At 37.1% G+C, this 15,636-nt stretch overlaps 1 protein-coding gene across 4 annotated transcripts in view; it reads right to left on the bottom strand.

Moving 5' to 3' along the window:
* The window catches only part of DMXL1 (Dmx like 1), a 90,205-nt gene that overhangs the window by 37,010 nt on the left and 37,559 nt on the right, over window positions 1–15,636 (bottom strand). For all 4 annotated transcript variants that reach the window (XM_083816222.1, XM_083816223.1, XM_083816220.1 and 1 more), the window contains 11 exons: window positions 15,420–15,541; window positions 14,881–14,970; window positions 14,468–14,570; window positions 12,324–12,440; window positions 10,767–10,991; window positions 8,364–10,067; window positions 7,686–7,796; window positions 6,195–6,364; window positions 2,196–2,293; window positions 1,339–1,504; window positions 293–545 (listed from right to left, as the gene is read on the bottom strand). In XM_083816222.1, the coding sequence (XP_083672348.1) occupies window positions 293–545; window positions 1,339–1,504; window positions 2,196–2,293; window positions 6,195–6,364; window positions 7,686–7,796; window positions 8,364–10,067; window positions 10,767–10,991; window positions 12,324–12,440; window positions 14,468–14,570; window positions 14,881–14,970; window positions 15,420–15,541 (3,159 nt within the window). The remainder of the gene's footprint in view (window positions 1–292; window positions 546–1,338; window positions 1,505–2,195; window positions 2,294–6,194; window positions 6,365–7,685; window positions 7,797–8,363; window positions 10,068–10,766; window positions 10,992–12,323; window positions 12,441–14,467; window positions 14,571–14,880; window positions 14,971–15,419; window positions 15,542–15,636) is intronic.

The following is a 15,636-nucleotide window of genomic DNA, read 5'->3' as shown; positions in this document are numbered from 1 at the left end:
TTGTCTCTTCCTCTTGAAGATGCTACTGGAAAAACAGTGGAAATGCCGTACCACTATAGGGTCATTCTTGTTTTCCTGATGTTCACATACTTAAAGGATAAATTAAGAACCCATTCATGCAACACAGGATAATAACAACAGTCATCACATTTACTATAAATAAAACATCAACCTATTTACTAGAAATGATGAGCAACTGTACAGTACCTGGTAACATTCAGACTATACCCTAATACTCTATAAATGAATAGATAGTTAAAATCAACCTAACAATCAAAATACTCATTCTTACCTCCTTCATCTTCAACAGAATGTTTAATCAAAGTGTCAAGAGCCTTGCTGTAATCTTCCAAAATCCAGTAAGCCATACTACGCAGAAAAGGATCACAGTACATGTTTCCCGAGCTCTCCTTTTCAGGAAAGGCACTTCCCAAAATTCTCTTCTGTAGTATAGATTTATAAGTACTAGAGACTTCAAACTCTGACTCATAAAGTCTTGATATTACTAGAGCCAACTGAATGTCATTCAATTTTTCAAGGCAGACCTAAATGAAAATAAGCTTAGTTACAACATCAAACATTCTAATTTTTCTTCTGGTTAAAACAATCAGAAGGCAGGAAACGGTAAGAATACATTCAGACTGAGATACATGTATCAACTCCATAAAAAATTAGCAGAAAGCAGGCTTAATAGCTGTGGCCAACAATTATATAAAAGAGCTGATTTGTCATTTCTTAAGTCTGACATGTCACTAGATCTTTGAAATCAGCTAGCATCAATGTCTCATTGTCAGTGTGTACGTGCCACATCTTGAAGTTGTATGTTTAGGTTCAGAAGCTCTACAGGACATAACACTTCACTATCAAAGACATATTCCCTCCCAGTTTTTCAAGTCTTATAAGCAGAACCTGGAAAGATTTTTATTTTGTGAAAGGATTCTAGGAGCCAAATCACATCACTGCCAAAGAGCCTTCATTTTCAGGCCTGAAACCTCCCAACGGAAAACAACATTTTCTTCATACATGACAGGACAGAGAAACCAAAAACAAGTTAATGGTAGATAGCCCTCCCAATATTATTACAGAGATATCAGCCATTAACCTAGCATCACTAGCCTGAGAGCTAAAACAGAATCAAAATGTCTAGATCAAGATCAAGGATTTTTATGCCATTAGTATGCATGAGGGTAAGAGAGGGAAAGAGCAAACAGACTGGAATCTTCAGGGGTCATACTAATTTAAATTGCAAATTTCTCACGCATTTCAGTCACACTCAATACATTGGTATGTTAGGAAAATATATCAGTCTTAAACAAAAAAAGTTCGTTATTTTATTACCTCCACTGCATCTTTTAAGTGTCCTGCCAACAAGAAAAATGCCGCAGAATGTTCAAAACGCTGTTTGCCAAGCAAAGAGAAAGCATTCTTTAATGCTGCTTTACGCCACCTGTCCTCATTGAAGTTGTTTCCAAAAAACTGTGTCATTTTAGTATCTTTTTGGGACCTGCATATTGAACATAATTAACAAAAATATATTACATTTATCATACGAATTTTGTCTCCTGATTTCTTCTGATGTCAGTAGAATTTTACACATATTTTCAATAAGAAATGCAGAGGCTAGGAGCACTGGGAGTATAGGAGGCTTTGTTTTTATAAATTAACAAAAACATTACTAAGTATAAGACTAATAGTATTTTTAGTTAGCTTCATATAAACACAGAAAAACTTATTTTTCCCCCAGGTGATATATTCAAAGCAAGTCACATTGCAAACTACCTTTTAGAAAGGTTACAAAGTTGAACATTATTATCAACTCCAGTTTGAAAGACAGGCTTAATTCAGTCCTTTGAATTTATGGTAAAATTCATAATTAAAGCCCCTTTTCTTAAGGATATCCATGTCATTCCAAACAGAACACAGGCAGTCCCGGATCAGAATTAAGTAGTGAATGTAATTACAGTAGATTTGAGACTAAAACTTGAAAGCACTGACCTTTAGAAATGACTAAATTACCACACTAAATACAAGAAGCTTAATAACTACCCATTCAAATTCTAAATAAGTTACTAAATTGGATCTCAGTTTCCAATGGTAACATTTGTGTTTCTTTTTAATCACCATTATTCAACATTTTTCCCCAAATTATACCAGACTGTTAAGAAACTCCATTTAAGATCCTGGATACCTCCTACCTGTATAGTCCCCAGATCACAGCCTTCTTTTTCATTGCAAGGTAGAAAATGGCTGCATCAAGTGGATCATTATTACGCTGAAAGGCTGCTTTAGCTACCTGTGAAGACAATTCAACAAGGGGGAAAAAAAATACATACACAAGATTTTAAGAGAATCTTCGACTGGGTTCCTCTTGCTTCTGATATCCCATGCCCCACAGTTTAGATGTTCTATTTAACACAGATCCAGTGTGAGAAGATGGATCCTGAGATAAGAACATGTGAAGCTACTACTGCTTCAATGCATTATTATTTAACCACAGAAACCTTTAGGTTGGAACATACCTTCAAGGTCATCAAGTCCAACCATCAACTTGACCTACTGCATCTCATCACTAAAGCAGATTGCTTGGGGCTACATACACACGTCTCCAGGGGTGGCAACTCCACCACTTCCCTAAGCAGCCCATTCCAATGCTTAACCACCTTCTCTGCAAAGAAGTTCTTCCTGATATCCAAACTAAGCCTCCTCTGGCACAACTTGACACTGCCTCTTTGTGTTCTATCACTTGTCACCTGAGAAAAAGAGACCAACACACTCCTCACTTCAACCACATTTCAGGTAGTCGTAGAGACTGATGAGTTCTTCCCCCTCAGCCTCCTCTTCTCCATACTAAACCACCATCCTGACCATTGATAAAAATGTTAACAAAACTGGCCCTAAGATTGAGCCATGGGACATGCCACTGGTGACCAGACACCAACTGGACTGAACTTCCTTCATTAGGGCCCTTAGAGTCCAGCTATCCAGACAGTTCTTCACCTACTGAACTGTGCACCTGTCCAAGCTATGAGCAGCAAGTTTCTCAGGAGAATACTGAGGGAAACAGTGTCAAATGCTTTACTAAAATCTAGGCAGACAACATCCACAGCCTTTCCCTCATCTGCTAAGTGGGTCACCTTGTCACAGAAAGAGATCAGGTTAGTAAGGCAGGACCCGCCTTTCATAAGCCCATGCTGGCTGCATCTGATCACTCAATTGTTCCATGCATGATGGATGATGACATTCAAGATGATCTGCTCCACAACCTTCCATGGCACCAAGATCAGACTGCCAGGCCTGTCATTCTCTGTATCCTCCTTTCCTGTCCTTCTTGTAGACTGGTGTCATATTAGCTAGCCTGGTCAACTGGGACCTCCCTGGACAGCCAGGACTGCTGGCAAATTACTGAAAGTGGCCTGGCGAGCATTTTTCCCCAACTCCTTCAGAACCTTTGGATTAATCACTTCCACTCTCAAACTTGTGAATGTTCAAATGATGTAGGTGGTCACTTACAGTTTCCCTCTGGATTATAGGACCTTCATCTCACTACGATCTTCAAACACAGAGGGCTGAGTTCCCTGGCCTTACTAATAAAGGCAGAGGCAAAAGAGGCATTTTGCCTCTTGAAGTACTCAAAGTACCTCAGCCTTTTCCTCATCTTTTGTCTCTGTTTCCGCTCATATCCAATAAAGAATGGAGATTCTCCTTGCTGTTCCTTTTCTGTTAATGTATTTATAAATTAATTTTTGTTGTCTTTTACTCCACTAGCCAACCTGAGTTCTAGTTGGATATGGCCCTTCTCATTTTCTCCCTGCAGAACTTCAAAACAGCTCTACAGTCCTTCTGAATTACCTGTCTGTTTTTCCAGAGCTCAAACTTTTTTTCTTCCTGAGTTCCTGAAGAACTGGTCTTCTCTCCCACTGGCTCAACTTTCAGCACATTGGGACAGTCTTTTCCTTCACCCTTAAGGCTTCATTCCTGAAAACTGTTTAACATTCATGGATTCTTGTTTTTGACTCCTGTTTGAATGGCACACTTGCCTTTCAAAACTGCCTCCCAAGGGATTCTGTCAACCAGGTCTCTAATTAGGCCAAAGTCTGCCCTCTAGAAATTCAAGGTAGCAGTTCTGCTAACCACCTTCCTTACTTCACCAAAGATCAAAAACTGTATGATTTCATTACCACTATGCCCAAGACAGCCTAGAACCAGCACATCAGGTCACAGAATCACAGAATGGCTTGGGTTGGAAGGGACCTTAAAGATCAGCTAGTTCCACGCCCTTCCCCCACCCCCACCATGGGCAGGGACATCTTTTGCTATAACAAGTTAGCCTGAAGCCCCATCCAACCTGCCCTTGAACAGTTCCAGGGATGGGGCATCCACAACTCCTCTGGGCAACCTGGTCCAGTACCTCACCACCCACAGAATAAAGAATTTCTTCCTAATATCTGATCTAAACCTACCATCTTTTACTTTAATATTCTTACCCCTCATCCTATCACTACAGTCCCCAATAAAGAATCCTCCCCCACCTTTCCCATAGTCTGCCTTTAAGTACTGGAAGGCTGCTATACGGCCTACCTGCACAGCCTTCTCTACTTTGGACTAAACCACCCCAAATCTCTCAGCCTGACTTCATAGCAGAGGTGCTACAGCCCTTTCAGCATCTTTGTGGCCCTCCTCTCAAGCTGCTTGAACAGTTCCATGTCTTTTTTATGCTGGAGGCCACTTTACCTGTTTGCGAACAACAGGTCAAGTGGGGCACCTTTCTTAGGTGGCTCACTCACAACCTGTGTCAGGAAACTATCCTCCACGTACTCCAGGAATCTCCCAGACTGTTTCCTCTTTGCTGTACTTTATTTCCTCTTGGCATCTGGGAAGCTGAAGTCCCCTGTGAGAACAAGGGCTAGCGATTGTGAGACTTCTGGTTGTTTGTAGAGTATTTTTTATCTATTTCCTCGTCCTGGTTCAGAGGTCCATAAGAGATTCCCACCATAATATCTGCCTTATTGGTCTTTCCCCTTACTCTTACCCATACACATTCAACCATTACCCAGCTCCATGCAGACAAAGCAATCCCAAACATACATAGCTATCTCACCTCCTCTCTTTCCTTGCCCATCCCTCCTGAAAACTATGTAATAATCTATCACAGCACTCCAGGCATGCAAGCTGTCCCAATATGTCTCACTTAGGCCAATGATATTTTAGCCCTGTGACTTAACTATACCATTAAGCTAATGGTCTTCCAGTTCTAAAAGCTTTTTGACAGATCAAATGGGAATGCCTACACCTGAAATCAGTTCCTAAAATCAAAACAAAATTAACTTATTAGTTGCTTCGGTAATCAAAGAACACATGGAGACTTGAACAACAGACTGGGACCAGTCACAACGGGAGAAAAGTTTACAGGAGATTATTTTTGGAAGTTGAAAAGGAAAAAGGGATAAGTGGAAGTAAGAATAGTCCAAGACCCATGTAAAATAACCTTAAATGCAGGCCCAGGAAACTTCAATTTTCTTTTAAATGCAAGGCAGGTAATTTCCACAAAGTGATGATTAATTGCTAAAGACTGAACAGTAGAAGTAGAGACATGCATTTTACCACTTTGTGCTTTGTAGTCAAATTATCTTGTGAATGTCAGTTTCTAGCTCAACACACTTGGCTCTTCCAAGAGCTTAAAACAACTGATAGTGAGGTTAGGCTTATTACCACATCTGTGACAATTCAAGTACAGATTTTTTAAAAATAAAGAAAAGCAATAGAAGGCTTAGTTACCATGGAAATATATCAGTTTGCAAGACAGATGAACAATAACTTAATTGGCCTGACCTCTAATAGGTTTCTAATGAGAATCTTCCCTGTAACTTGTTTCCTTACCTAGGAGAGGCCCTTGCTATAAAAAAAACTAGCTCAACCTGTGTATTGAGCATCCACCATAAGCACTGTACGCTACACCTTCGAAATGTAGATTCTAAAAGCCCAAGATGTACTTCACACTGAATTTGAAACCTAATAAAAAAATATTGAATACAGAATTGCACATTCATACAATAAACCATATTCATAACAAATACAGCATGAAGCATTCAGTAATCCTGAACATATTTAAAATTTCAAACCATATAAGCAGAAGGTAAATACCAGAGAACAGATATTTGAAGTTTTGCAATTCTGTTTCAGAAGACTGTGCTTACCTTTTCTATGCATTTCCGCAGGCTATGGATATTTCGAACCCACCATCCTATACCCATAGCTCTGAGTTCCGACCATGTTGGATCTCCTTTCTGCATTGCAGGGAGCATGCTCAGTAGTTCTTCTTCTGCTACTGAATGAAATGCCCAGGCAAAATGACTAGTAGATAAGCCTAGATAATCAACCGTTTAAAAAAAATCAGTAATAAAGTAATCCATAATATACATTCAAGGAGGTAGGGGTTAAGAGAAGATAAAAAGGCTATATCGTTCATTTTGGACTTTCTAAGTTTCATTTTCTAAGTGCATTAATGATGAAATAGCAGAAATTTAAGAACATTTACATTCTAAATATTAAAGAAAGTTTATACAGATGAAAGCAATTTTTCAACTTGTAAACTGCTTAGATAGTTTGCAAAGAACAGTTATTGACTGAAACTCAAATTATAATGGGTGGCATTAAGATTAGCCATGACACAAAGTGTAATGTATTGATTAAACTTTTCAAAGTTTTCATTATTTTGATTTGGATTGAAAAAAAGTGAAGATTACAGCAGCAGAAAACAGGTTTGAGAACAGAGATACAAAAGAACACTGAAAGACAAAAGCCATGACATAAGGAAGACGGCACTTACTAATCAACATAAAAGCTAGTTATGGATTACTGCAACACCAGGGTTGACCACAGGTGACTGCTTTGCACAGAGACAGATTCAACTGCACCTCTACAGCTGCTTCTACTTCTCATAAATTTCTGAGCTCAGTAGAAGCAATGCATCTCAGCTAAAAGGGTACTAGGAGAGACCTAACTCAGCAGTAATGTACTGTGGCAGTCCTAGCAAGGTCCAAGCTCATATACAGCTGAATAATAACAAGCCATGAGATGGAAAATGTAATTATCTGTTATGAAGGCTAATAAAAGGGTGAAGAAATAATCACAATCACCCCTTTAAATTTGGTTAAGTCCTCATCAAATCTGATTTTGTAATATCTGATTGGAACTAGTCAAAACTACACCAAAGAAAACTTTATTTAAAATAGTTCATTGGATAATTACACTAAGTGTATGAAAAAGCATTCAGTGACTTAATAAAAGTTTTTTGTTTGTTTGTTTTTTCAAAAAAGTACTAAAAACCTAAGACAATAAGTACTCTGTATTTTCTACTTTGTTATTTCTGCAGAAGGCTATTGGAACAACATGGTACTAGAAGTACAGAAGAGCCTGTTCTCTTGGGGAAATAGAAGAAAATTAAAACTACAAAACTGTTAGAGTTAGAAAAAAACACTTCAGTTCTAATGCCTGCGTCTAGAATACAGCAGACATCTTCCAGTCTGGCATGCATTTCGACTGAATAATAGTAGTGGTGTTTGTTTTTAAGAACAACAAGATTACCTTGAATCTGGACAGACATGTCAATAACATACGATCATGTGTACAGCTACTTCATTTAGTAACGTTCCCCCCCACCCCCCCCCCGAAAATATGTCAGTTACCTTGGTGAAGCAGTTGAGCTCGATGTACAGGAGGAAGTGACGTTGTTAAAAATGTGTGAAGCCGAACAGCCAATAAAAATTTTAAACCACACTCATCAAGAGTTTCTCCACCTGCAATTAAATGTTTTGGTATGCACTTCAGAGAAACTGTTAAAAATAGCCATCGGGTTTCTAACAGAAGAAATATCTTAGTTCTACAACTATTGATGTTTTAAATTCACAAATATATTAGCATAATCCTTAACACTTTCACTAATACATGACGAAAATCTCAGATATAAGAAGTTGTGAAGTTACTTGTTCAACTGAGTGCAAGAATTGGCAAAAGTGTTTCTACCAAATTTAAAAAAAAAACTGTGTTTCTCCATTTCTCTACAAAATGGAGCAAACATCGGCTGTTAACAATGTTGTCTCTTAACAACGTTTTCTCTTCAAAAGTGAATCAGAAAAGTTAACATAGGCAGATTAATGAAATATCACTGCCATTAACAGTTAGCAATAGCAAATTTCATTTTATGAAGTCAGAAACTTGAGTTAAACAGTAAATATTGTGATGGCACAGTAAATCATAGACACTATACTATGACAAGCTTTAATAGTAGTATTTCAAAGTAACAGAGAAAAGTTCCAAAAAGGGTTACGAACAATAATATATAGAATTTGGAATGGACAGCTTACCCTGATTTCTGTCTCTGCTTTCTCCAATGTCAGTACTGGTGGTAGCAATTGTATCTGCCAAGGCCATCAATGACATTTGCTCCATCCTAGTCAGACCTGGCAAACTTGAATGAAGCAAGTGACGAGAAAGTACTTGAGCATGCTCTGGTCCAAAGTAAGTTGGGCTATATTGAGAAAGATCAATGACTTTTGGTTTTGCACTGTCTTCATCTGCATCAAAAGTTACAAGTTCATCTGTGCTTACAACAGAATTTTGAAAGAGATCTTCGTAACTGTCATTGGGCATATCTTTTTTACATTGGCTATTTTGATTATTTGACTTCTCTGAACAAGAATGAGATGAATCATCATCTGCAGCAAGTAGAGCATACAAGGGCAATGGTGGAACAGAGTCTATTTCGATATAGTCTGTAGTCTCAGTTTTGCTGAATGTTTTGGGGTCTCGTGCAGTACTTCCACTAGCACTGATGGTCAGAGATCTGAGTCTTCTATCATGATTAGATTCAGATTCATTTATAGCAACAACTTCTCCAGCAATGCACTTCACCAGATGGGAAAGAATGGCTTTTGCTCTACGTACTTTACCAAGATCCATGAGTTCTAACAGTTGATGTGGATGGTACTGAGGTAAAGTGGGAGATAATGTATGAGCTGCTTCAAAAAGACCAGAGTCTTCCATTTCAGCAGACAGATCAAAGGCAGATCTTTTCCCACTAAGTTTTTGTGCAAGGCTGGTCATAGATCTGGTCAAAGTTCGCTTTGGCGGAGGCAGACCTGAGGCAGTTGATTGGCTTTGTTTCACTGAGCTAGTTATACACGGCATACTTCCACTGTAGGAATCTGTACTAATTAGCTCCTGCTTGGCAGGAGGCTGCCACTGAGAATAGACATGCATTTCACAATCCATTCCAACTACTAAAATGCCATCACGTACCCATGACAAGGAGACTGGAAAAGGAGGTGACCCCTCTACAGAGGAAACCAAGTCAACAGAACGCAGTAGAACAAACCTAGAAAGAGCTGTCGCCTTTACAGTAGTACTGCCACTATGGGAGATTGCTACAGTCTCCTTACCATTTTGTTCTTGCATTTTCCCAGACAGCTGGCCAAACATAAAAAGTTTTGATCCAATTCCTACTGTCAGGATATGTGAACCATCCTCCCTAGACATCCAATCTAAGTGTACCAAGTGCTTAGTGCTGGGCATCACATTCCCACCGTGAGAGAAAGAAACTTCTTGTCTGTTATATGCCACTAAATTACTATCAATACTAATAGCAGGGTCTAACATTGTGCCTATCTCGTCTAAATGAAGAGTCTGCTCTAGAATCCAGGAAGAACCCCCTGTAGATTCACATTCAAAAATGCTAACATGCATTATAAAGTCTTGAGAAAGGTGACTATTTTTAGGTGTTACCTGCTTGTATGCTACAGCTAATCGGTTTGTGTGTGCACAACTAACTTCAGTTGGCCTTCCTGGAACAGTAATAGCACTACTACTAAGAAGTCCATCCTCAATCAGTAATGGCCATTCTTCCCAAATATATGTAGCATCACTCTGTACATTATATTCTGGCATGGATGAAGCCGATGATTCAGTGGTCACCCTGCATCTCCAGAATCGAACTTTTCCATCTGAGCATGAAGTAGCCAGCAGATAAGGTGCACGACAAACAGGATATATGGAAGAGGAACTCAGATGTCCTAAAAATTAAATATTTTTATTAGGGCAAATAATAAAAAGTAAGCCAAAAGGAAAGACCTTTTTGTTCCACTACCATTTTACTATTCTAAAACAGACAACAGATATCAGTACTTCCTCATAAAAAGGGTTGTTCTCAGAGCTTTACAAGATTAAAAAAATCCTGTGAAATTATTTTACTATTAGTCTCCATTTCATTCTCTAGAAAGGAGTTAAATTGCATGATTTAAATCTGAATATTAATATCTCTAGGTGCTAGTTTTGCATTGTATGGGAAAGACATTGTCTGTGTTTCACACACAGACAAGCATTTCTCTTTCAGAAATCTAAAAATCTTTTCAAAACATTTTTTGAGAGGCTTCTGATAGAAACCTTAAATTTTAAGTGTACATCCCACCAAAAATTAATGAATGATTTTAAAACTATTTTTTTTTCTACAATTCCTTTCATTTTCAGAATCTGGGTTTAAATAAATGTTATGCCTTTCACAAAAACCTTTATTTTGGTATTATTTCCAAGATCCAGATTAAAAAGTCAGGGGAGCAGGTTTTAGCAAACCATTTAGATCTACCTACAGGTATTTTAATTTTAACAACAAATACCAAACTATTCATTTCTATTTTAAGCCAAAATCAGAAATGCAAGAATTCCACACTTTATTCTGAAAATAATAAGAAATAAAAAAAATAAAAATCACAAACCTGCTGAGGGCTTAACACTTATTATCTCCACTCCTTCTGGCAAATTCAACTCTTGACTATACACCATTTTTGAAGAGAGAGTAAGCCAGCTGGTGCTCTGAAGGTTTGCTCTACAGGCTTGATACTTTTGATTGAAAGGTGACTGGATCTTCTCTGGATCCGGTGAAGAATACAGTTCTTCTGTTTGTTTTGTTAAGTCAGGTGTATTTGAGTCTACCTTTTCACCTAAAAAAGTTTGCACTGTTAGTTAAAAAAAATATCAGTAATTTCTTTTAACTAGAGTCTAGTTATCAGTGTCACTCATGTTATAAGTTCCAAGAAGATAGATAAAATGTTAAGAATTGTAATTTCCTGTCAATGAAAAGTGTTCCCAAATTCAGATGTAAAGAGAAATTGTAGCACACCTCAAACACTCCATAAATCTAGAAGTGCTTAGAACTTCTTAAACAAGAAACTCTTAAACTCTTAAAACAATCAAACTCTAACCAGAGACAGCAAAACTGCAAAAGAAAGAGGTAGGTATGTGGGCTTCCGTGGAAATTTATGCTTCATGAGGCACAGAGTATCTGCTGCAAGAGAAAATTAAATGCAGACCTCCATGTTTTACCTCATAAACTGGGGGAAAGTATTTTTTCAGAAAAGTTCTGTCAAAATTCACTTAAAACGTATGATCTCGAAGATTATGTCATATGAATACTTCATTACTTTAAAAAAAAAGTTTTTAATAAAACCCAACAGTGTAAGTATGAATTTGAAACATATATTGGTTTAAAAAAAAAAAAAACCTTCCCAGTAATGGCCTCACCATATAAGTAGATTAGAAAATTCGAATCTTTAGTTATCTCAAAAATTTATTAACTGCAATAATACTTAAAGTAACTGAAAATTCTTCCTGTGAAGGCAACAGTGAGATAAATAACAATTTGGTTTAAACCACAGAAATGTGCATTGTAACAGGTTTGTCCAGTATGTGATGAATGTTGGATTTCTGTTTCCTTATAATCTTTGTGTACTTAGTTTTATAATTTTTGTGGTAGTTTTGTAGTCTGAAAGAACCAAGAGATTTCAGAACTTCAGAGTTTTTCCAGAATTGTAATCATAATCTCTCGTGTTTAGGTGCTTCACTATAGCCCAATATAATTTACCTATAAACACCTACCTATATACCTAATTTACCTATATACACCTATTTGTGTAGAACACAAATTTCTAAGAAGCAAAGCATCTGAACTGTTAGGCTCTATTAAAACCAGATAAATACGTTTGCCCTTCAAATACACAAAACTAACAAGTTAGAGCTCAGGATGAATTCAAAAGCTTCACCATTCTGAAAATTAAGAAGTGATCAAGGAAGAATGGGTTGTGATGAAAGATTGTAACAAAATTGTAGATTCTTCACAAAAAGCTGAAACGCCATTTAAAATACAAATACTCTGAATACCAGATACATTCACAAGAGTGAGGTTTTTTTGGGTTTTTTTTGTTTGTTTGTTTTTGTTTGTTTGTTTTTTGTTTTTTTTTTTTTTTTAAATCTAACTTACACAGAAATGGGCTTACCTACTGAGACAGGAATTGACTTCAAGTGTAAGTGCCACATATGTAGTAACGAACGGTTTTGAGTATACTCTATTACTATTAAGTAGAATTTTTCAGAGAATCCATTCTGCTGGTTTCCTGATAAAAATCAGAACAGGAATACTTTAGGCATTATTCAACTCCAAGTAGAACTAAATGTGCCAGCTAGCAAGTAATCATAATAAACCACTGTCAGCTGATACTCAAATACAATAGTCTGAATATATCCAACCTGATTATACTAGTTTTATCAATATTTTATCAAAAGCAATAGCCCCTGCAATTATAGGCACACACATTAATAACAGTCACTATGTTCTTTTAGAGCGGTTAAAATATTTGTCATATGTTTAAAGCTAAGTACCAGAATGTGCACTCAGCTCCACCTACTCACCTTTAATGGGTTGCTCTCTTAACACTTTCTTAGAGGTATCTGTTGCTGGCCACTCTAAGAGTTGAGACAGTGAACTAGACAGAGATTTGGCCTGACCCAGTACAGCTGTTACGTTTAATGTACAAAAACTACACACGTTACATCTACAGAAACAATTACATGTCAACAATTGGGAAAGTCACAGCTTGGTCTAACGAATAGGTTCATCCATCACAATCCAGTCAAGATTGATTATATAGTCTAGAACACACAAGAGGAAAAAGGATTCTTCCTAAGAAATTATTTGCTGTACTACCCATTAAGAGAAGAAGGCATGAATTGTTATCAGTAGCAGCCCATTTCTGGAGGGTGCACCCAGACATTCTCCCTCCTTAGCAATGAAGTAAACTTATTAGGACCAAGCAAGAATGGTTAATTTAGTGATACAACCACGTATAATCTTTTCTCCAGGATTCCTCCAACCCTTCTTTACAATTGCATTTTTAGGCATGCATCTACATAAAACATGATCAAGGATAAACTACATTTGCCCTGTGGGTCTCACACAGGGCTGCTTATGGTACTGTTCTTTTTAAAAAAACAGTATGAGCTAAATACTTACGTGCTTAACTAAAAAGGAAAGAGCAGAGGCTTAAAACTGATGTGCTTTTAAGTATTAGATAGTTTGAAATGAGAACATATGTCAATGGCACACTTCTAATTCACAGTATTAAAGGGCAAATTTAGCCAAATTTCTTTCATGGCAGAAGCCCATACAGACTTCCAGAATGCACACCCAAGACTGAAGAGCTTCCATGCAAATGCACAACAAATCTATGCTTTAGCACAACACTTCTTTTTCGTCTACTCTGTTCTTAATTTCCAACATCCCATTTGTATATTTTGACCACTACCGAGAGTTAGGACAAATTATCTCCATTACTCCACATGTCCTTGAGCAGAAACAGCTAATTCAGAAGGAAGCACTGTATACACAGTTCAGATCATTTTTCTTGGTATGTTTCCCTTGTCTTCTACCAAAAAATAATTTCATGTGCCAATATTACACAACATTTTGTTAGTGTTCCTTATTTTTCCTTCCTTCTATTTAGCATTTCCATTACCACCGCAGATGACTTGGTATCACAGGCTGTAATTTTATTTTGACCCTTTTTTTCCAAATCATTACATCGGAACTGAACAAAACAACACTGAGTTGCCTAAATGTCAAAACTACTGACCAACTCCACCAACAAAAACTGATACTTTTATTTCAAGGCAATTCAGAGCTACCTTAAGACGCATAGAATGACAACCTCTAAAACCATAACTATGCAATATCTATACACTATTCACAGCATTGTATTTTTAAGTTGTCTTTTTTTGGGTGGGTTGCTTATTTGGCATGTCATTTATCATAGAAGTAGTATGTAAAGAACCTTCAAGAAAGGACGCAGATAAGTTTGCTGTAGGGTATACTATATCATACCCATCATACAGGTTCTACTTTTCAAACACTTTCCCCTCCTGTAAGAACAGCATCAGCCACAAAATGTTTTACAAAGCTACCTTGTCTAAAATTTGGTTGAGTACTACCCTCCAGGGAGGTGAAACACCCATGACTTTCATTAGACTAGAATTTCTTCTTCAGCGTACAAAGACCTTAAAAGAAAGATGCAAAAACCTATACAAGTTCTGTGGAATACACATACAATATTTGTCTTCAATATTTTATGAAAAAAGAATTCTTTACCAGAGTCTGCTAAATAGTTTTTCTTTTCAGGTATCTCCTTCTCCCGGTTATTTAAAATGAAGTCTTCTTGAAAAACATGGAACAACTGTGTTTTTCTGCCATGCTAAGAAAGTAAAAGATACACACAAGTAGTGAACATCAGAGTGCACTGCTTAAGGTTTCTCTCTAACATGCGAGCTTTTGAGCTGATTGCTAAGTTACACAAAACAAAAAAGGTTTCTCAATAAGATACACTTTGATTATTCATGTTTTATTTGTTTCCAGGTACTATGAAACCAAAAGCAAGTGTATGTCAGAATCAATCTTTAAACATTCAATTTTACTTGAAAGACAGCTAGAGGTGTAGCCTTTATTGTTAACACTTTCTGAGCAAGGTAGTTATGGTATAAAATGAGTACATATAAAGGTCTTACAAGCTCTGTGATGGCATCCAGTTCAATGATGCATCCTGGGCGAGCAGTAGATTGCTGACTTATGATATTAAAAACTTCACCAACATATTTCTGTTAAAAACAAACAAACGAGATGCTTCTTTTGTCTATTTCTGCAACACAGACTGCTGAGTAGATACAACATCTAAGCAAATGTTAAACAAAAGCATTAAAAATACTCCAGCTGCAAGTTACCAGGAATACTAAAACATTCCTAGTTTTATGGAGAGCCACTTTATTTCTGATGATTAAAAAATGGCAAGAACCTACAAAGCCATCTCGAAAGCCATCATCTAGAATGCCTCACATATAGCAGTTTACGATTCCTTCACTAAACTGAAACATTGTCTCAACTGCAGTATGTCTACAACACTAAAATGCTTTATCTTACGGTTTTACAAGCAGAATTGAACTATCATAATCTGCAAAATTCTTGACAACCAGCTTAGTTTCTAATAAGTCTAACTATTATTACTGAATGAAGTTCCAACCTTCAAAAACTTGAGACAGCTTTCACTTACAGAAATTTCTGGATTGGAGAGCTCACACAGAAGTTTTTTAGCATCTATTACAGCTTGATATAATCTCAAATGCTGTCCGTCACTAGCCACAAAGCAGGCACTTGGAGAATTACAGTATGCACCTGAAAAATATAAATGCACAAAGTACTCGAATTTAAACACCAACTGGCTCCCTTTTTTGAGGAGAAGAAATTTAAAATTTATGAAAGAAATACAG

This window comes from Anser anser (assembly GCF_964211835.1).
Source record: "Anser anser genome assembly, chromosome: Z".
Taxonomy (NCBI): domain Eukaryota; kingdom Metazoa; phylum Chordata; class Aves; order Anseriformes; family Anatidae; genus Anser; species Anser anser.
This window is presented reverse-complemented; position numbering and strand designations above follow the sequence as displayed.